We start from the raw sequence: 23,033 nt of genomic DNA, 5'->3' as shown, positions 1-23,033 counted from the left end.
AACTTTATATGTGTATCTCAGTCCCTTGATCTCTTTTAATCACAGAATATCTCCAAGCACAAGTATCAGAGTCGGGAGAGCTTTCTAGACGATGTCAACCTTATTCTGGCCAACAGTGTTAAATACAATGGTGAGTATTTCTCCTTTTTTTCTCTTTCCATCAGTATATCCACCCAACATTAGTTAGCATTATTAAAAGTTAAGTGCATAAAGCAGGCTTGAGCTGTGATAGTCAGCAGAGTCAATCAAGTGACTTAACCCTGCATTTAAAAAAAAGACATCTTTTAGTGTGTTCTATAAAATTTGCTAATCATGTTTAATGATGACAAAGCAATGTACATTTATTTTCTAAACTTCAAAAGCACAGAAAAATGAGATGAGAATAAAAATCATATAGATGTCACTTTGGGCCATCACTACTTTCCATGAGTTGTGAAAGCTTACCTATTCCCCAGGCCCTTTGATGGAACTTAGGGAAATGTGTTAAAATAGACCATGGTGTGCTTCCTCAGAGCATGGAATTCCTGCTCAGTATATGAACTGATTGAATGATATGTGTCAGGTTCTATGCTAGCTACTCAATCTACTGATGGGAAAGACATCACTGTCCTCATGTAATTCAGTCTAGTCGGTGAAGAGAAACAGTTAAAATGCAGCTTATCAGGGGCTATATTAGAAGGATGTACGAAGTGCCCTAGAGGAGAGGAAGGAGCACCTTCACCTAAGGGTTAGGAAGGCTTTGTAAACAAGTTAATAAAGTTCAGTTTTGAACAGCTCACTTGTTAAATAAACATCTATTGAGCACCTAGTATGTGCTGGCACTGATAGATATTACAAATATAAAATAAAATTAGATATGTTCTCTGCCCCCAAATTGGTTATAGTTTAGTTGGGAAAACAAAAGAAAAATCACAGAACTTAGATGTAATGCTAGATGCATGCACAGAGTGCCAAAGTAAAACAGAAACAGAATATCTTAATCAGAGTGGGATGAGAGGAAGCTTCCTATAATAGAATTGTCTTAAGCTGAGTTCTAAAGGATCAGTGGAGTTTACGAAGCAAAGGATGTGGAGGAGACAGCATTCTCGGCAGAGAGAATAGCAATATGTGAAGGCACAAAAGCCTGAAATTACATCTTGGGTTTAAGAAACGAGTTATTGGGGTTGCAGTTAAGTGTAGAGTTAAATTTAGTGAATGACTGGTTATATGTAGAGAAGTAGATGTCAGATCATAAGAGGACCTAGTGTATGCCATATGCCATACTTAAAAGTTTTTCAGTTCAGTCGCTCAGTCAATGTCCGACTGTTTGCGACCCCATAGACTGTAGCACACCAGGCTTCCCTGTCCTTCACCAACTCCCAGAGCTTGCTCAAACTCATGTTCATCGAGTCAGTGATGCCATCCAACCATCTCACCATCTGTTGTCCCCTTCTCCTCCTGCCTTTAGCCTTGCCCAGCATCAGGGTCTTTTCCAATGAGTCAGCTTCTTGGCATCAGATGGCTAAAGTATTGGAGCTTCAGCTTCAGCATCAGTCCTTCCAATGAATATTTAGGACTGATTTCCTTTACTTTATCCTAAATGGAAGAATACTGAAAGAATTAAGCAGCAAAATGACAGTCCCATGTAACTCATGAAGCAAAAAAGAAGAGGGCGCTAAGGGAATTTAAGAACATTGCCTAGCATACTGAGGTCTCAACTGAAAATCCACAGTCTATATGACTTTTCTCCTACAGTATTCAGCAGCCCAAGTAGTGTGGCTGTTAAGTTCATCAGAAGGGACAGAGAATTAGAAGGAGGAGGTGAAAGAGGGGACACCTGGAAAGACAGATGAGAAAATGGGTATTCTAGGTATAGAGCATAGAATATCATGGAGGAATGAAAGAACAGGGCAAGTCCAGGAACTGTACTGGCTAGAACCTATATATTTCATCAAGAGAAGTGGTAGGAGATGAGCCTTCTAGTTTAGTCCATCTAGGTTGGGTTAAAAGAATCTACTTTGTCCCTTGTACCCTTCTTATTGCTGATTGTAAAGTGGAAATGCAGGTCATTTATCTTTCCATTATTGTCTCCTGAAAATACCTAAAACTAATCAGCCCAAATTCTAGTAATAGAAGTTAGCAGCCTCACAGATGTCTTAAAATGAATATAACAAGTAATAAGCAAGCAGGAATGATACAGAGACAATGCTTGGCCTGGGGATAGCTGCCTTAAGATAGAGGGCAGGTTTATGAGGAGCTTAGATAAGGCAATAAGAAAAAAAACCCAGAAGATGCTAACTGGAATGAGCAGAAGGCAGTAGACAAATCACAAGACAAAAATTAAATGCCAAATGAAAATAAATAAATATTCAGTATTATCTGGTAATCAAAGAAATGAAAATTGAAGCAGATAAACCATCTGTTTTTTGCTTATTAGATGAGTTTGGTTTCTTTTTTAATGGAAGTATTCAAAATGCTAGTGAGGTAGGTACTCTTACATATGCAGTATAAAATTATGAGACATTTCTAGAAAGCTCTTTGACAGCACTGAGACTTAAAATAGTTAAGTGAACAGACCTTATAGTCAGGTAGACTTGAATTTGAATATTGGCCCCACCCCTTCATAGCAGTATGACTTTGGACAAGCAACTTAGACTCTGCTTTCTCATCTGTAAAACAGAGGAAATGATAATACCCTCCTCAGAGGGCTGTTGTGAGGATTACATGAAATAATGAATGTAAGTGCTTAGCATGTAATAAGATATAATCTGTCCTAATCAGAGATACAGACAAAGCTATTCACAATAATGTCATTTATATTAATGAGAAATAACTTGAATGGTTAATGTAAAGGGAATGACTAGTTAGTGTACCACCTGCATGATAGATTATTGTGTAAAGATGGAAAGCTTATTCTAAAAAACTAATGACAAAAGTGCTTAGAATGATAAGTGAGAAAAGTAAAACACCTAACTTTAATTTCATCTCAGTTATGCTTTTTATGAAAAGATACATTAAAAAGTGATGATAATAGCAGTTATTTCTGACATGTAAGGTTAGGATTATCTTCATGTTCATCTTTTGTAGTTTTCCAAGTTTTCTACTGGTATGGAAAGCAGGAAACTCTTTCAAGAGGAGGTGGGTTTTGAGCTAAAATTTAAAGGATGATGATTATTGCAGCTAATTCCTTATTGAGCACCTGCTGTGCTGAGCAGATAGTCAAGTGGAGAAAGGTAGGGAAGAAGTTTCGGATTGAGAGTGCAAATACTAGAAAGATGAGAGCACCTTGGATAGGGAAGTGCAAACAGTTGAGTTTGGCTATGGTGCAGAGTGGGAGCTAGTTTGGGTGTGAATAAAGGAGTTCTTAAAGTTAGGTGGGGCCAAATCATGAAAGGCACCTAGTATGTCTCACTAAGCCTTTAAAAAGACAGATCACCAATAAAGAAACTATTGACAACAGTCCAAGTTAAAGTACTGAGAGCTTGAACTAAGTTACAAAGCAATAAAAATGGAAAGATGGGGACAGAAGGTAGAGATATTGAGGAACTAGGCTTGATAACCTTCATAAAGGGTTGGAAATTCAGGGTATAAGTAAAGGACAGGGAGAATTAAAAATGATGCCAAGTACTCCTATTCTCTTGGTGAAAACATAAATTGGTACAAACTTTTTAGAGGACTATAAATGTGTATTCCCTTTGACTAAGCAAGTTCATCTCAGGAATATTCCGTACAAGTTTGCAAAGGCATATGTGCAAATGTACATGTGTTTGTAATTGCAACTTTGTAATTAAGCAAACAGCATTCTAAAATATTCAACAATAAGAAATTATTAGTAGTTAAACTATGGTACATCTATATGATGGAATACTGTTTAGTCATCAGAATGGTAGATTAGCTAACAAATAAAGCTGTATCTTGTATACGCTGATACCCAAATATATCCAAGATATATATTGATGAAAACTAGATCACTCAACAGTATATACAGAAGGATTTGTAAATTTAGATCCTATGGAGGCCAGACAGGTAACATAAATGAGTGAAATGGGCTCAGTAGTAATGATGAACTGAAGAGCCCATCTAAAGGGCTCAGTCACTATTTAGTTCAATTGTTGTCATAAGGTAGAATTACTAAAGGGAGAGGTGGAGTATAATCTTCACTTTATACTTTTTTGTACTTAGGTGTTTGAATTTTTAAAATTGAGCATGAAGTGCTTTTGTTAATTTTAAAAATCTGGTTTTTGGAAGGGTGGATAAGTCAGATGACATTCAGAATTCTGACTTGGGCAAACTGGTGGAATCATTGACTAATATAGTCATCCCTCGATATCCACGACTCCCAGGGATACCAAAATCTGTAGATGCTCAAGTCACTTGTAAAATGGCGTAGTATCTGCATCTAATTGTCACACATTCTCCCATATACTTTAAATCATCTCTAGATTACTTACAATAGTTATACAATGTAAATGCTATGTAAACAGTTATAAATACATTGTAAATAGTTTCCAGTGTGCAGAAAAATCAATTTTTGCAATTTGGAACTTTCTGAAATTTCTTTCACAAATGTTTTTGCCCAATGATTCCATCATTGTGGAACCCATGGATACAGAGGGCTGACTATAATAGGAAATAAAGGAGGAGTAGTTTTGGAGGAAAAGTGGTAGAGTTCAATTTGGGCTGTGTTGTATTGAGGTAGGACATCCAAGTAAAGACTTTGAGTAGATAATAGAGGTCCAGAGCTTAGAAGAATAGTCTGTACTGTTTGTATATATGGATATTTTTTCAAATCATCAGCATATACAAATATAAGTAGATGAGTTCAAATATGGAGTCAGGTACATTCCTTGAACCCCCTGATGCTGTAGGTGAAATACAATTGTATGTTTTTCTGGGTAGAAAGACCACAGCTTTATCAGATTATCAAAGTTATATGTGTCCCAAAAAAGTTAAGAACCACTGTTAAGAGAGAATGTAGGATGGGAATATATTTGACAGATACCAAAGCAGCATTTAAGGGATAGGGTGGAGAATACTGGGGAGTGACCAAGGTGAAAGAAGGAAAACCAGAAGAGAGTAATGCCCTAGAAACCTAGAGAATAGGAAAATGGCCAGCAGATAAGTGCTACAGAGAAGACCAAAGAGAACAGTCATTAGAAGACCTAGTTCAGTACAGTGGTAGCATCAAAAGCCAGACTACAGAGGATATGAATGAATGAGAATTTAAAAAGTGGAGGCTGAAATTTGCCTATGAAGGGAAGAAGGAAGACTGTAATCAGTGTGTTAGAAGGGATGAGTCAGTTGGACAGAGGGGACCTTTGTATAGATGAAAGAGAAGAAAATAAAGAATATGAGATAAGATTCCTGTGAGAATGGGGATATAAACATTGAGAATTTCTCTGCCCAGTAGCCTCTCATTTTCTCTGCAAAATAGCAAACATGGTCTTTTGCTAAGAATGAGTAAGGTGGTGGGAGAGAGAATTTGAAGAGAATGAATCAGCCATGGTTTTACATGTGTTCCCCATCCTGGACCCCCCTCCCACTTGCCTCCCCATCCTATCCCTCTGGGTCATCCCAGTGCACCAGCCCTGAGCACTTGTCTCATGCATCCAACTTGGACTGGCGATCTGTTTCACACTTGATAATATACATGTTTCAATGCTATTCTCTCAGATCATCCCACCCTCGCCTTCTCCCATAGAGTCCAAAAGTCTGTTCTGTACATCTGTGTCTCTTTTTCTGTCTTGCATATAGGGTTATTGTTACCATCTTTCTAAATTCCGTATATATGCGTTAGTATACTGTATTGGTGTTTATATTTCTGGCTTACTTCACTCTGTATAATGGGCTCCAGTTTCATCTATCTCATTAGAACTGATTCAAATGTATTCTTTTTAATGGCTGAGTAATATTCCATTGTGTATATGTACCACAGCTTTCGTATATGTTTGGCTGGAATGGAGGTGCAAACCATTGGCATGAAGATTTGCAAGGATTTTGGATAGGTGGTACATATGAACATTAGAGTAACCCATCATAGTGGAGAGGGATTTGGAGCCAAGAAGATTGTGCCAGGTGTGTAAGTCCTTGGTGAATGTGAGTTGGTTAATGATGGTGAGTAAAGGTGAAGAGCAGAGATCTCAAACTCAAGTGGCCTATAGGGGCCAGGCAAGTAATGTAAATGAGTTGAGGTGGGCCAAGTGTGGATTGTGGTAAACTGGAAGAGTATGTATACTCCATCTAAAGAGGCTTGTACTTCACTGCATCTGATTGTTTCCTAAGGAGATGAGTATCCATGTCACTTCTTGGTATCTTAATTTTTCAGGAGAAGCTGAAAATCTGGATTTTGTGTATGCGTGACATTTCCCATTTTTACATATTTGCAAATTATTTAGAAAAAAATTTTAACTCTGAAAGCCAAATAAAAACATCTATCTGCCGGCCAAATCTAGCTCCAAGGCAGCTCGTTTTCAACCTCTGGCATGGTAGAGGACAAGCCTCAAAGTAGGAGGAATTTTTTTTCCCCCAAGGGGAAGTAAGTAATAATTTGGTAGCAGCAGTAGACAGCCTAGAAGGCTGTCTTCCCCTCATCCTTAACCAGTGGATGAGAGTATAAGAAACCTCTGAATAGGGCAGAAAGGCTTAGTGGTGTCATGTGATAAGAAATGTGACCTTTTTTTGTGCTAAAAGGATATCCATTATGGAGTTGAAGGCACATGTGAGATGTTTCCTACCATCAGGTACTATATACAAAATAATACTTTTATTTAAAACTGTGTTGGTTGGCCAGATATGAACCTGCCTCTATTTCTAATTAATAGTAATAAAGTCCATGTGGAATCTATTCCCTGCTTTAACATTTTTATTTCAAAAAATTTTACTAGCAAAGTTAGAATGGTATCTCTGGTTAACATTATTTTGACCCTTTCCATTCAAATTCTTCACACATATCACACTGCATAATGGCATATTTCTATAGCATTTTACATACTTTCATTATCATGTGTATAACATATGAGCTAAGTTGTACATAGCTAGAATGCTTAGCACTAAGGTCAGGATCATCGAGCAACAAGTGAAAGATAAGTAATACTTCACCTAGAAGTATGCAGTATATGTTGGAGGACTCAGGTCTTGTACTAGAGGTGGTGGTGATAGACTGCACACTAGTATTAGAGTTCAAGCCTTTAGGTCTGTTCAGCTACCACATAGGTGCTGAATCAATCACAGAGCCTCTGTTCATGTTCAGATTACGTTTGAAGGAACATTAATAATCAGAGAAACCCAAAACTTGGGATCAGAACTATTTGCAATAAAAGTCATATAACATTCCATGTTGGTGAGAATGATACAGATAAAGAAATCCTGTCTGAAAAACACAACCCAAACTTTATACCAGTCTTAGCAAAACTGTAAAGTAGTTGGCAGAGGCCTTAATACTTAATGTTTGATTAAATTTAAGATAAACTGCAAAGTCTGTGGGCTTCCCAGGTGGCTCGGTGGTATAGAATCCACCTGCCAATGCAGGAGACAGGAGACACAAGTTTGATCCTTGAGTCGGAAAGATCCCCTGGAGGAGGGCATGACAACCCACTCCAGTATCCTTGCCTGGAGAATCCCATGGACAGAGGAGCCTGGCGGACTACAGTCAATGGGGTTGCAGAGAGTTGGACACGACTGAGCATGCACACACACCCGCATAGTCTGTACCAATAGATGATGCCAAACTATTCGTGATGAAACCCCTTTTCCCAAAGAATTTCCTAGCAAGTTCCTCCTCCAGTGTTCTTCAAACCAAAAATTAATAAGAAGCCATCTTATCTATGATAAATAGATCACATATCATAAAATCTGAGTGCCTGAAGTTTTAGAATGATCAGCAGGACCCTACAATCTAGATTAGATAAAACAATAAATTTACCCAAAATATCTCCAGAGAAGTTTTTTTCTACACTTTTGTTTGAGTAACTCCCAACCCTGTGTGATCTCTAATAGTTCTGTGTATAGGACTCTTTTGTGGAGCTCATCGTATACACACGTGCAGCTTAGCATTCAGCTGAAGATTTAAGAGAGCTTTTCTGCAGATCTTAGATTGTCTGGAGTTCCCTCCTCTCCAGTTCTGTCCTGCAATTTCCAACTGTTCTAGCCTCCTCAGACTCCAGTATCTGTTTCTATGGCTTAGTCAGACTGCTGTGCTTTTCTTGGATTCAGCAGAAAGCCAAGGACAATTGTAGGGCTCACTTCCTTTATTTCCTTTCTCTCAAGAATGACAGTCCTATACTTCTTGGTCAGAAACAGTTGTTTCATTTATTTTTTTTGCAGTTTTCTGGTTACAGTGGGAAGACTAATTCAGTAGCAATTACTCTATTGTGCCCAAGAAGGTCTTTAGGTTTATTGTATTTTCTGAGATAGAAATTTCATTTTTATGTAGTTATATTTATCAGTCTTTGCTGTTTAGATTTCTGTATAATTGTTTAAAAGACCTTCCCTACTCTGAGATAGCCAACTATATTTTCTTCTAATATGTATAATATTTAAACATTTACTGATTTTTAAAAATAGAATCTAAGATATAAGGTAAATGTCTAACTTACTTTCTCTTCCAAAGAATTGGCCATAGTGTCCAAGTTGTACTTATGGAATGGTCTGTCCTTTTGTACATTAGTACAAAATGCTACCTGTATCATGTAGTAGATTCTTATATATTCTTTAACCTATTTTGGAGCTTTCTGTTTTATTTATTTGTTTATCTAATCTGCACTATTATCACCAGATAGTGTCTCTGATTATCATTCAGACATTATAATTTTAAATTCCTCTGATGTGACTATCTTTCCCCAATTAGCCTAAGTAAACTCTAGGATCATTTTTGTTAAATTCTAACTTGTCGGTGACAGATAATTTTGAAATCTTATTTTAATTTATGGATTAATTTGAAGAGAATGTATATCTTTGTAATATGTTTCTCCATCTAGAAGCTCATGTTTCTTCATTTATTCACTTGTTCTTTTACCTTTGTCAATAAAGACTTTTAGGTTATGTTGTATAATTTCTAGGCATCTTTTGTTTATTTCTTTATGTTTTATAGTTTTTATTGTTACTGAGCATCTACTGTTTTTGTTGTTGAGTTTATTCCTGGCTAATTTAAGAGTTTTGCTACTATTGTACATGTGCTCCCCTCCTGCAAAGTGGTTATTAAATCTAAAGGTTTCAATCAGTTTGAAGAATAGTATTGTTAACAGGTTAATATAATGCTTAAAGTATTTTTGTATACTAGTTTCTAAGTCTATCTGTAAGTTTGGCCATTAATAAATATTAAGGTTCTTTTTTTCTGTCAATAACTTTCCTTAGATTGGGGCCAAGGTATAAGTATTCCTACATGGAGGTTAAGTCTCACATCATTAAAGAAAATAAAATCTCTTTTGATACCGCTTCAGGCCCTTGATGCCATCCATTCTTTTCATAGCTGACTTTTTGTTTGTTTTTATTGTGGTAAAATATACATGACATAAAAATTTACCTTTTCACCCATTTTTAAATTTACAATTCGCTGGCATTAAGTACATTCATAATGTTGTGCAAGCATCACCACTATCGGTTTCCAGAACCATTTCTTTCTCCCAAACAGAAGCTCAGCATCCCCATTCTCCCACCCCCAGTTCTTGGTAAACTCTACTCTACTTTCTTTCAGTGAATTTGCCTCTCCCAGGAACCTCATATGAGTAGAATCATACAATAAATAAAATATTTGTCCTTTTGTATCTGGCTTTTATTTCACTTTGCATAATGCTTCCAAGGTTCAACTATCCATGTTGTAGCATGGATCAGAATTTCTTTTTTTTTTCTTTCTTTTTTAATGAACATGTAATGTGTCTCTCTATTCTTTACCTGCCATCCGTGTCTCACTCAGCTTTAATCTAGTTTCTACTCTGCCAAGCATACCAAGTGAACAGGATCACATAATTGCCATGTATAGTGGGCACTTTTCAGTCCTTATCTTTACCTCACCCCACTCTTTGACATCATTGAGCATTTCTTCCTTGGAATTATAGAATGATTGGCTTCATGACAACTTTCAGCTCTTACTTTCCTTCTACCTCTTAGACCATTACTTTTTTTTTCCATTTATTTTTATTAGTTGGAGGCTAATTACTTTACAATATTGTAGTGGTTTTTGCCATACATTGACACGAATTACCATTACTTTTCAGTCTCCTTTACTGAATGTTATTCTGCTTGTTACTATAAGTTTAACCACCACCTCTTTCTGATGACTCTTAACTCTATTCTGGGCAAAGATCTATATATATCCCAACCACCTGCTGAACATTTCCTCTTGGATGTCCCAGTGGAACTTGAAACATGCTTCAAACTGAATATTCTACTGTCCTTCTCCATTCCAACTTTCTCCCTATGTCCTTTACTTGACTCACTCCTTTACTGTTTCCAGTCTGGATTTAATGGGTTACTAGCATCACTGAGTAGCAGCTGGAAACCTCACAGGTATTTTTGATTCTTCCTGTTGAATAGATCCCTGACTTCCAGCATATCACTAAAACCCTCATTATATTTTGCCTAAATTATTACAATAAATAGTCACCTGGCCAGTATCCCAGCCTCTAGACTTCTAGACTTACCTCTTTCTAACCTGTCATTTGCATTTTTGTCAGATAAACCTCTAATTGGAGAGGGAAATGGCAACCCACTCCAGTATTCTTGCCTGGAAAATCCCATGGACAGAGGAGCCCGGTGGATGGTCCATGGGGTCATGAAGAGCCAGAATGACTGAGCGACTAAACAACAGACCTCCTTAGTAATTCATACTTCTTATAAAAAAAGGTCAGATGATACAGAAATAGATAGAATTAAATATTAAAACTTCCGGAGACACTGCTTTGGGAAAGATCCCCAGTGTTCTTACTTGCTGCAAGTAATAAATCTTTCCTTCTGCAAAAGAAGAGAAAAGCTTCTTCCTACCCGCACACTCCTATTTCCATGGTTTTATTCCCTAGAGGTAACAGTTTGGTGTATATCCTTTAATCTTTTTTTCTGTACTTACTCAAAACATGGTAAATAATTATGCATTAGTTTTTAACTGTCTTTTTTTGTTTTTTTTGGCAAAAATGGACATTTTTATAGATACTTACTCTTTAATTTGCTCTCTTTGTTCATGAATATATCCTGATCCTCTTTTTTTAAGCTTCTATTTTGAAATAATTTAGACTCAGGAAATTACAAAAATAGTCTATAGAGACTTGTATACCCTTTATGTACCTTCCTCCAATGGCAACATCTTAGATAGCTGTGGTTCAGTATCAAAATCAGGAAATTGATGCATTATCATTAACAAAATTACAGACTTTATTCAGTTTGCACTTTGAAAAAAATCTATATTCATCTGTCCATGTATATTTTTTATGCAGTTTTATGCCATCACCTAACCACCACAATCAAGGTTTAGAACTGGTCTGTCATCACAAAAGAACTCCCTGATGATACCTCTTTGTATTCCTGTCCCTCCACGTGCACACACCTTTCTCCTGGTTCCTTGGCAACCACCTAGCTGTTCTCCATCTCTATACTTTTGATACTTGAGCATCTTATATAAAGAGTAGTACAATATTTTTGAGATTGCCTTTTTTTTCACTAGGCATAATTCAAATTATTGTATGTGTCAGTAGTTCATGTTTTAAGTTGTTGAGTAGTGTTCATCATACCAGAAGTTTGTTCAGCTATTCAGTCATTGAAAGATATTCAGTTCTCCAGTATTTTGCCATTATGAATAAAGCTGGTATGAACATTCATGCACACGATTTTGTATGAATGCAAAATTTCCTTTCTCTGAGATAAATGCCCAAGAATGAGATGGTAGATATATGTGTAGTTTTCTGAGAAACTGCTCTACTCTTTTCCAGAATGCCTGTACCATTTTGCATTTCCTCCAGCAATGAACCAATCATAGTTTCTCTCCAGTATTTGGTATTACCACTATTTAAATAAATTGTATCTGTTCATCTTTCTCATTGTGTTTTTACTTTGCATTCCCCTAATGGCTATTGATATTAAATATCTTTTCATGCACATATTCACCACCCATGTATTTTCTTTGGTGAAGTGTCTATTTCTTTGCCACAGGTTTTGTTTTGACTGTACTGGGTCTTTGTTGCTGCTCGGGCTTTTCTCCAGTTATGGCGAGTGGGGGCCACTGTCTGGTTGTGATATGCCAGCTTCTCATTGTGGTGGCTTCTCTTGTGGAGCACAGGCTCTGGAGTGTGTGGACTTCTGCAGTTTCAGCACTTGGGCTCAGTAGTTATGGTGTATTGGCTTAGTTGCCCCACTGCACATGGGATCTTCTGGGACTTGGGATCAAACACATGTCTCCTGCATTGGCAGGCGGATTCTTTACCACTGAGCCATGAGAGAAGTCCTGCCCCAGTTTTAATTGCATTATTAAGATTAATGAGTTTTAAGGGTTCTTTATGTATTCTAGGTACACTTCCTTTATTAGATATATGATTTACAAAGAATTTTTCTAGTCTGTATCTTTTCAGTCCTTGGACAGTATTTCTGGAAGAACAGAAATGCTTCATTTTGATGAAATCCAATTTATCAGTTCTTTCTTTTTGGATTGTGCTCTTGGTACGTCTCTAAGGAGTTGTTGCTTTACTCAGGATCACAAAGGTTTTCTCTTATATTTTCTTTTTTAAAAAAAATTTATTATTTATTTTTGGCTCTGCTAGGTCTTCGTTGCTGTGCAGGCTTTTTTCTAGTTGTGGCTAGTGGGGGCAACTTTCTAGTTGCAGTGTGCAGGCTTCTCATTGCGGTGGCTTCTCTTGTTGCAGAGCAAAGGCTCTGGGGTTCTTGGGCTTCAGTAGTTGCAGCACATGGGCTCAGTAGTTGGGGTTCCCAGACTCTAGAGCACAGGCTCAGTAGTGCGGTACATGGGCTTAGCTGCTCTGCAGCATGTGGGATCTTCCCAGATCGGGGATCGAACCTGTGTCTCCTGCATTGGCAGGTGGATTCTTTACCTCTGAGCCACCAAGGAAGCCCTCTTATTTTTTCTTTTCTAAAAGTTTATAGTTTTAGTGTTGTACATTTAAATCCATGATCCATTTTGAATTTATATACAATATGAGATTTAGACTGAGGTTCTTTTTCTTTTTGCCTATGGATGTTCTACTGTTCCATTATTGTTTGTTGAGAAGACTATTGTTACATCAGTAAATTGCTCTGAGCACCTTTGTGAAAAATCAGCTAAGTACATGGGTCTTCTGGGTTTATTTTGTTCTATTGACCTATCCCTCTGCACACTGCCGTGATTACTGTAGCTAAGCTACTGTAAGTGTTATCATCAGGTAGAGTGATTCCTCTCACTTTATTCTTTTTATAAATTGTGTTCTTATTCTTTTGCCTTTCCACATAAATTTTAGAAGAATTTTGTCTATATCTACAAAAAAAAAGTCTTGCTGGAATTTTAATAGGAATTGAGTTAAACTTATAGATCAATCTAGAGAGAATTAACATCTTTACTGATCCTGTCTTATTATTGGTACATAGAGATCTCTATCATTCTTTTTAATGTATTCCATATGTATATGTATGATACAAATATATATATGATACAATATATATTGATAATATATATACATATATTTGTATCATAATTGATATCCTTGTACATTTGTAGGAAATTTTGATAGATGTTCTAAAATTGTGTTCTAAAAGGGTTGCACCTGTTTATAATAAAAATGACAGTGAAGGAGAATGTCTGTTTCCCTACAACCTTTCCAGCTCTGGGAATTATCAGTGTTTTAAAATCTTTGCCAAATTATGTCTGTAAAATTCAAGTATATAACTTACACTGGAATTTTCCATCATAAAAAGTTACATGCGCATTAAAAAAAATCAAACCATATAAAATTGTATAAAGTGAAAGGGAAAAATCTCCCTGTCCTTCTCCTTTTCCCATCCCGTTCTCCAGAGTACCATTGGGTTTGGTGTGAAGCATCTGGGCCTTTTTTGTACATACCATATATTTTTTTCTTTTTTACAAATGAAAGCATATATTTGGTTGTACAATTTTTACTTGACATTGTATGGACCATTTTTCTTTCATCTAAGTATGTGATATTGATTAAGTAAATTCTGTTTCTATATGACTCAAAAAGGCAAAGAATGAACTATGTAGCATTATGAATGCTTCAGAAAAAAATTGAATTTCTACTTTGCTTTTAAAACTGCTGTGGCTGCTGATTATGGATAACAGTATGGAGATTCCTTAAAAACTAAAAATAAACCTGTTTGCAAAGCAGAAATAGAAACACAGACTTAGAGAACAAACATATGGATACCAGAGGGGGATGGGGGGAAGGGCGGGGTGGGATGAATTGGGAGATTGGGATTGACATATATACAGTATTGATACTATGTATAAAATAACTAATGAGAACCTGTATAGCACAGGGAATTCTGCTCAACGTTCAGTGGTGACCTTAAGTGGGAAGGAGATCAAAAAAAAGAGGGCATATATATATACATATAGCTGATTCATTTTGTTGTACAGTAGAAACTAACACAACATTGTAAAGCAGCTATATTCCAATAAAATTTTTCTTAAAAGGAAAAATAAAAAAGAAAAAAAATAAAAATAGAGTTACCATATGATCTAGCAGTTGTACTCCTAGGCATTTGCCTGGAAAAGATGAAAACTCTAATTCAAAAAGATATATGCACCCCCAGTGTTTATGGTAGCACTGTTTACAACAGCCAAGACATGGAAGCAACCTAAATGTCCATCAACAGATGAATGAATAAGAAAAGAATTTACACACACACACAATGGAGTATCACTCAACCATAAAAAAGGATCATATGATACTACTTATATGTAAAATCTAAAGTGATACAAAAGAACTTATTTACAAAATAGAAATAGACTCACAGACATAGAAAACAAACTTACAGGGCTTCCCTGGTGGCCCAGTGATTAAGAATCAGCCTGCCAGTGCAGGGGACACGGGTTCAATCCCTGGTCCAGGAAGATCCTACATACCATGGGGCACCTAAGCCTGTGCACCACAACTACTGAGGCTGCATGCTCTGGACCCTGTGCTCTGCAATAAGAGAACCCACCACAATGAGAAGCCCATGCACCATGAAAAGAGAAAGCCTCTTGCAGCAGCAAAGACTCAGCACAATCAATCAATAAATAAAACATTAAAAAAAGAAAACAAACTTACAATTACCAAAGGGGAAAGGTGGAAGAACGGATAAATTAGGTGTTTGAAATTAATAGATACACATTGCTATATGTAAAATAGCTAAATATCAAGGATCTAGTATATAGTACAGGGAACTATTAATATATTCAATATCTTATAAAAACCTATAATGAAAAAGAATGTATATAAATAAATGAATCACTTTGCTGTATACCTAAAACTATCACAATGTTGTAAATCAATTATACTTCAATTAAAAATATGCTGTGGCTTCTACTATGTATAAAAAAGGTACAAGGATATATTGTATAGCACAGGGAACATCAGCCAGTATTTTATAACTAAAGGGAATATAATGTATAAAAATTTTGAATTACTATGTTGTACACTTTAATATAAATCAACTATGCCTCAATAAAAAATATGTGGGTGTCTACATATATATTATGGAGAAGGAAATGGCAACCCACTCCAGTATTCTTGCCTGGAAAATCCCATGGACGGAGGAACCTGGTAGGCTACAGTCCATGGGGTCGCAAAGAATCGGACACGACTGAACGGTTTCATATTAAACAAAAAACTGTGGCTGAAGTAAAGGAAGAATGCCCAGTGGTAATTGTCATTTGACATTTCTGTGAGAATATTTATTTGTTGTTCAAGAATTCAGGTTCTGCTTAAATTTGACAAGGAGTAGACATATGATGTCCATAACTTACTAGTCCTCTTTTCTGATGTACTGTATTGAGCTAGTAAATAGTGATATAGCAGTCTGTTACAAGGCAACATCTCACTGAAAGTCCTATGCTTATGGTAAGTGAGATATTATAATATGCTGGTAAACAGATATGCACCAGAAAATGTTAAGGCTTCAACAAAGCCCACATTTTCAAAAACATTGTTTGGGAAAATAAAGATGATCACTTGTTAAAAGAAAAAGGAGACATGGAAAAACAGGCTTTCTTTTTAGCCTGGGAGTTTTTATAATATATTTTCAAGGCAATGTGTTTTCTGTGGTGCTAGGAGAAACAAAACAAGACCTTGTTACCATGAGGGTTATAAATCAATGTTAACTTCCCTCATTTATTCTATATAAGCTGTTATAGTTGGTATCATGTAGAATTAGGTGAGGGCTTCCCAGGTGGTGCTAGTGGTAAAGAACCCACCTGCTTATGTAGGAGACATAATGAGATGTGAGTTCAATCCTTGGGTCAGGACGATCCCCTGGAGGAGAGCATAGCAAACCACTCCAGTATTCTTGCATGGGAAATTCCAGGGACAGACGAGCCTGGCGGGCTACAGTCCACGAGCTCGCAAAGAGTCGGACACAATACACACACACACACAGAGTTAGGTGAAGAATATAGAAGAAAAATGGGCATAGAAAGACTTAATGGCCTAAATCTAATAAGTGATTGCTGTAAGCTCCATGGAAGCAGAAACCATGTCTGTTTTATATCCACAGTGTGTAGGATAATGCTTCGCACATAGTAAAGACTCCATAACTATCTATTGAATGAACTAATGGCCAGAGAAAGAGGTGCAATACTAAGAAAAATTGGAGAGTGGTGCTGTAGAAGCACAAGTTTAGAGAGTTTCAAGGAAGAAGTGAATGTCAATTGCAAATGTAACATGGTACTGCTTGGATTTAGTCTGAAAAATATTCAGTGAATTTGGCAGTTAGCAGTTTGTGTATATGTTATATTCTGTGAAGCCATGAAAGGACATCAAGGACAAGGACTTATGTCTTGGCTTTTGTCTTTTTTATTTTTTTTTCTTAATCTTTGTATCATCAGAAGCTGGCACTGTACCTGGCTGATAGCAAGTACTTAAAAATGAAGTGTTAAGATATTATAAATTTTACGCTACAGGAAAAGGTGTTTTGAATTGTCTGTATTGTTCTTTTTCTGATTGTAGAAATATGAGATGAACGGGTTTAGCCAAGGTTATGTGTATATTTTTTAAGTTGCTAAACGGAATGGTTCATTTGGAGGGGAAGTATTTTAACATTCTTTGGGTCTTTTTATCAAGTAGGTCCTGAATGTAAATCCTTCCCATGTCCAGTGAGATTTATTATCCCATTTCCCCTCTGGATAGTTTCTAGCTTCTTGAGTTTCTAGTCCAGATTCTGAGTTTTGTTACTCTGGTTTGAGAGCTCAAACATCTTATCTTGGAAACTAAACATCTTAATCTGCATTTGATCTTAATGTAAAGAGCCTAACTACAGTCTGCAAGATTAAATTCACTTCTCTTTTTACCTTTTCTGGACCTGGGTGTGTGTTTATAGCTCAGTTGTGTCCGACTCTTTGCAACCCCATGGACTGTAGTTTGCCAGGCTTTTCTGTCCATGGAATTCTCCAGGCAAGAATGCTGGAGTAAGTTGCCATTCCCTTCTCCAGGGGATCTTCCCAACCCAGGGATCAAACCCAGGTCTCCTGCATTGACAAACTCTTTACTGTCTGAGCCACCAGGAAAGCCTTTTTCTGGACCTAATTTGAGATAAATATCTATCTCAGAATTGAGAGAGCCCAAGCCTATCTTTTAGGGATCTGTTGACTGTGCATAATTGAATTTAGTAATTCTAGTTTCTTCAGGAATTAGCTGTGCAGATTTTTTTCTTTTTAAATCTGGCACTGATTTTTTAAAGCTTTCTACTGCTACTGAGATTTTATTTTTTAATTTTAATGATTCACATTGCAACACATGCATGTCCCCTACACTGTTATGCTTGTTTTGACACAGTGCTCATCCTTTTAGGAGGAAAGTTATTTTTAGTATTTGTGGAAATGTTCTCAAAGGAAATGTGAGCTTGAGAGTGATTACAAACCCCCTTCTCTTGGTTGTGCAGGACTGCTAACTCAACTGGTATTTTTCCTCTGAAACCTTTTAGATAGCAGTAATACTTGTTTGCTGTCTCACTGCTAGAACTACAAAGCTTATAGCTTTCCTTTCTTCTCCTGACATTACTGAAGAGTAAAATTAACTTAGAAATGACAAAAGGAATTTTCTTTGATTTTAGTAAAGTATCAACTTTCCAAAGCTGTCACTGGAATTATCACTATTTAGGGACATTTGAATTTGAATTACATATGATTCTGTGCCGGTGTCCAGCCCCAGCAGGATCCAGGGGAATCCTCAGGATGAACCGCGTCGCGTCGGGGAGAGAGAGACACGTAGGACCGGCCTTGATAGGGCCAAGTCTGCTAGAGGGAGAGAGAGAGAGAAAAAGAAAGAGACCAGACCAGGAATATGCAGCAGAGTCTGGCAGTTGCTTTATTTTTCACCGTAGCCTTTATACCCTAAGTTGGTACATTTCTAAGGGGCAGATAAGCATACAGACTTAGGTTAACATTACATCAGCTTGTCCTTCACGAAACCAGGTGTGCTCTGTATATTTTTTGTTTATGAGAGTCTTTTCCCATAGATTTTTTGTACATTATCTTCTGGCCTTGAGGTTAGCAGAAAACAGAAAAGTGGCAGTCTCATGGTACAGCAAGTTGTAACATAATAAACATACAATCTTGTTAACATAAAAGTCAGTCTTTTTGCAGAAATTCTCAGCTAAATTTATCTAAAAAGTTTAACACACAAAGACTCTGTGGCTCTGGTGAGGCAGCCCCTGTTTAGCGCTCTTGGTTAAAATTAATAATTATCTTATTGTTTTTACACTAGGGCTAAACTCTTATTTTACTATATCTTTAACCATATTAACAATAGTGTCCACTGCATAACCTCAGCACATTAACATCAATCAAACGTTGATCTAATAACCACTTTTAAAACAATATTTTTTGTATTTTCTAATAGGGCTTCCTCACCCCCCAAAGGGCTCTGTGCCTATTAGGGCCTTTTTAATGGTTAATCTCTATGTATAATATCTTTTGGCTTTCAGGCCTGTTGACAATTTATGGTTTGCACCTGGTGCAACTTTAAGCAACTTCAGTAGCTGACCCTGTCTTTTTTGTGGTTAATCTATTTTCTTTCTATTAGGTGTCATCTCCAAGGGAACTAGATAGGACTCCATTTTTTACAGAACAGAAATGCAAAGGATTTCAAAAACAGCAGATATGGCACAAAACAGGCTCTTAGTCTAAAAGTTAATTACCTGCAAGAAGTCGCCAGCTAATCTCTATCTGAACTATTTTCTATTAGGCACATTTGTGGCTATAATATTTGTGGAGCTTTTTTCACCCCGCGAAGGGGCCTATGCTTAATAGTTTCTTTTGTTAGCATACTGTGCTTAGGATGTTTAGAACAATCATGAGCACTTTGTGCAATGAGAGCACACATTTATCAAACAAGCCAGAATGCCAGCTAAAGGGTTTGAACTGAAGCATTTCCTTCATCCCTGGCCCCTTCATAGGGTACCAGCGTCCAGGAGATTTATTAATTAGGGTTTTAAGTTGGTTCTCATTCAGTGAAAGAGGAGCAGGAGAGCTCTCGGCAGGCAACACAAGAATCCGCAGCAGGGCAAACAAAAACAACAGCAGAAAAGGGGGGAGGATATAGGGTAGGGTAGAGGCCGAGGCCAACCTGAAGGGTCCCTTATCCTAGACGGCCTTGCCTGCCCGGTATTTTCTTCATGACCTTGTCACGGGCGGGACCTCCCATAACGGCTCCCGACAATTCTGTAGGCCACTGCCAGTCCTTATGAATGAGGCAAAGTATAAATATAAATATATTTGTTTACATTTGCAGCTGCTTTGCCATGATTACTAAATAAGGAGAGAGAAGAAAAACAAAACTTTTCTTTTTTGCAAACAAAAGTAACGTTTCTTTTTTGCAAATGGGTCACTTGTTCTCTTGTAAGGCACAGTGGTAATTCATAGACAGCCTTATATTTCTTATTCATTTTCATGCCATTCTGGGAATTATTCTTGCTAAATTCTGATTTTCTGTATAGTAATTCTTTAGGGACTGGGAAATTGAAACTCAGTTTCTATTTACTCTCTTCTCCCCCACAACAGCCCCAGCATCTTTATTACTCCTGCAGAGGCCCTGTTGTCTGTGTATGTCTTTTCATTGGATGACTCTTTTCTTCCTAAGCTGTGAAACCTAAAGCTGATCATCCTACTTTTAGTAAGCACTTGATTACTGCAGACTATAGAGCACAATTTTTAGCTTTATGGAGGTGGTTATGGACCCCTTTGAGAATCTGATGGAAAAGCGTGGATCTTCTACTCAAAAAAATACATATTACATACAAAATTCTGTTTGCAGTTTCAGGGGGTTCATGGATCTCTCATTTCCTCCCCATTCAAGAATTTCTGGTATAGGTATAGATATCTGGGTATTTTTATCCTTTTTTGGTGGTGTTAGCAGTGGTTTGCCAACTCCGCCACCATCTTTCATCAAAAATACTTCAGTGCTGTGGAGCTCTGCTCAATGTTATGTGGCAGCCTGGATGGGAGGGAAGTTTGGGAGAGAATGGATACATGTATATGTATGACTGAGTTCCTTCAGTGTTCACCTGAAACTATCACAATATTGCTAATTGGCTATACCCCAATACAAAATAAAAGATTTTAAAAAAAACATTAAAAAATACTTCATTGTTACTTTTCATATATGTAGAGTTCAGTAGCTGAAATATTTGTAACTCCTGAGAGCATGGACTGTCAAAAAACTGAGAACAGACACAGCTAGTAATCAAAACACATAGAGAAGTGTGTTAGCTATATAAATAAGTATATTTTTTATATTCTGGAGTATTATTAGTGGATATTTCTTTAGAGTTATGTGTTGCAAAGAAAATGGGGAATGAAGAAGTCACATCTTTAAAGTGGTTTAAGGGAGAAAACTTTGCAAATGTATAAAATTAATTTTTCCCTGCATTATAAATGAGAACATTGAGATATTGAAAGGGTTGGTTTATGGTTCAGTTTCAAAACTGAAGAGCTGAATTCTTAATCTGTAGGCTGGAATTTTAGCGATGAGTCAGGTTCTTGTAGGTGTATGAGCCAGGATACTGCCATAAGCTGCTGATGTACTTGCTCAGTAAAGGAAGCCTGTGACTTGTATGCAGCCTGTTTTCTCTAGCATCATGCATTTCTAATCAGCATGAAAGCTTGTATGATAACTTTTGCAGTCTGTCTCCATCAGTACTTTGAGGACCAACCTACTGGTGGCTTTAGGAGATTAGAACTCAGAAACTTCAGCTGTGGACTCCTATCTCTCAAAACTATTCCTGACTGTGAGCCAGCTCTGGCTGTCTTTATGTCCTGAATATCTTTTAGTTGACTTAAGTTTTCCTTCTGGTTTGGCACAGGCAACTTGTGTGAGGACACAACTTTATTTTACATCTTTTATGAAGAATAGATGGACCTACGCTGTGAGAAATTTAATCTGAAGTGAACTTATTTGTTTCTATAAAAAGTAACTATATAAACTAACACTTTATAGTTAGTTGCTCAGTCATGTCCAGCTCTTTGCAACTCCGTGGACTGTAGCCCACCAGGCACTTCTGTCCATGGGATTCTCCAGGCAAGAATACTGGAGTGGGTTGCCATTTCATTCTCCAGGGGATCTTCCCAGTCCAGGGATTGAACCTGGGTCTTCCTCATTGCAGGCAGATTCTTTACCAGCTGAGCCACCAGGGAAGAATAGCTTCATAACAATACTCAGAGTAGTTATGTAGTTATGGCACGAAAATGTCACATGGGGTCTATGTTTTATACTATACATCCTGATAAATAGTAGGTTTAATTCAAGGATTACCTCCTCTATGAAGCCTTTCCTAATTCTTCTTTCGCTCTTCCATCCCAGCATTGGTCACTTCCTCCTCTATACCTCTACTAAACCCTCTTAGGTATTTTTTCACTGCGTTGTATCACCTCATTTGTTTATAGTCTGTCTCACCCTGGTAGCTCAAACGGTAAAGAATCTGTCTTCATTTCAGGAGACCCAGGTTTGATCCCTGACTTGGGAAGATCTGGAGAATTCCATGGATAGAGGAGCCTGGCAGGGTGACAGTCCATGGGGTTGCAAAGAGTTGGACACGACTGAGTGACTAATATACACACTGTGCTAGACCATAAACTTCTTGAGGATATAGTCTGTATCTTACTCATGTCTGTGTATTATGCCTGGCACCTAGAGGTGCTCAAAAATGTTTTACAAATGAGGAGGTAAACAAATAATATATTAAAGAATATTATAGAGCACTTAAGACAGGGAATAACAACTCAGATGCCTTCAGGCTCCAGGCATAAACAAACAAAGCAGACCTGGTAGGGACTGTGTGAAACACTTGCCTTATCTAAAAGGGGCAGCTGCTACTCAGATCCAGCCCATTGGTGCTTCGTGAGAATGCTGACTGTGTGTTGCCACCTTTTAATTTTTTGAGAGAAGCCAGACATTTGGGTTTTTATATGAAATCTTTTGATTGTTAAATGTTGCCACTAACTAAGCTCTTTTTAAGCTTTTAATTGAGATATAATTTACGTACAGAAAAGTGTATGAGTACACAGCTCAGTCCATTTTCACAGACTGAAGTGATTTTTAAATTGAAGTATAATTGACCTACAATATATTAGTTCCAGGTATATAATGCAATAATTTGATATTTCTTCACATCACCACCTGAACTGATTTTTTGTGAGTGAAATAAAAACTGGATTGACCTACAAGCCACCAATTTACAACTTATAACAAAATCTATATGGGGAACTGTGGAGTTTGCTTAAGAATCACCCAGTTGGTTAACTATCTTAAAGAGACACATCTGTCAAATGCAGTGTGTGGACCTTATTTGGATTATAATTCCAAAAAAAGAGCATTTATAAAACAATTGGGGAAATGTGAATGTTGACTGGCCATTTAATGATATTAAAAAAT

General features: G+C 37.1%; 1 protein-coding gene across 8 annotated transcripts in view; it reads left to right on the top strand.

The window, feature by feature from the left end:
• TAF1 (TATA-box binding protein associated factor 1) overlaps positions 1-23,033 on the top strand; it is an 83,279-nt gene that overhangs the window by 41,139 nt on the left and 19,107 nt on the right. For 7 of the 8 annotated variants that reach the window (XR_009692002.1, XM_061136996.1, XM_061136994.1 and 4 more), the window contains exon 32: positions 46-130. Coding sequence is in view for 7 of the 8 variants with exons in the window: in XM_061136996.1 (XP_060992979.1) it covers positions 46-130 (85 nt within the window). In the remaining variant the exon portion in view is untranslated. Of the gene's footprint in view, positions 1-45; positions 131-5,914; positions 6,055-23,033 lie in introns of those variants that run through there. The other variant, XM_061136997.1, reaches the window with a different exon arrangement.

The sequence above is a fragment of the Dama dama genome, chromosome X, assembly GCF_033118175.1.
Source record: "Dama dama isolate Ldn47 chromosome X, ASM3311817v1, whole genome shotgun sequence".
Classification (NCBI taxonomy): Eukaryota; Metazoa; Chordata; class Mammalia; order Artiodactyla; family Cervidae; genus Dama; species Dama dama.
Note: the sequence above shows the minus strand (reverse complement) of the source record. Positions and strands in the feature narration are given on the sequence as shown.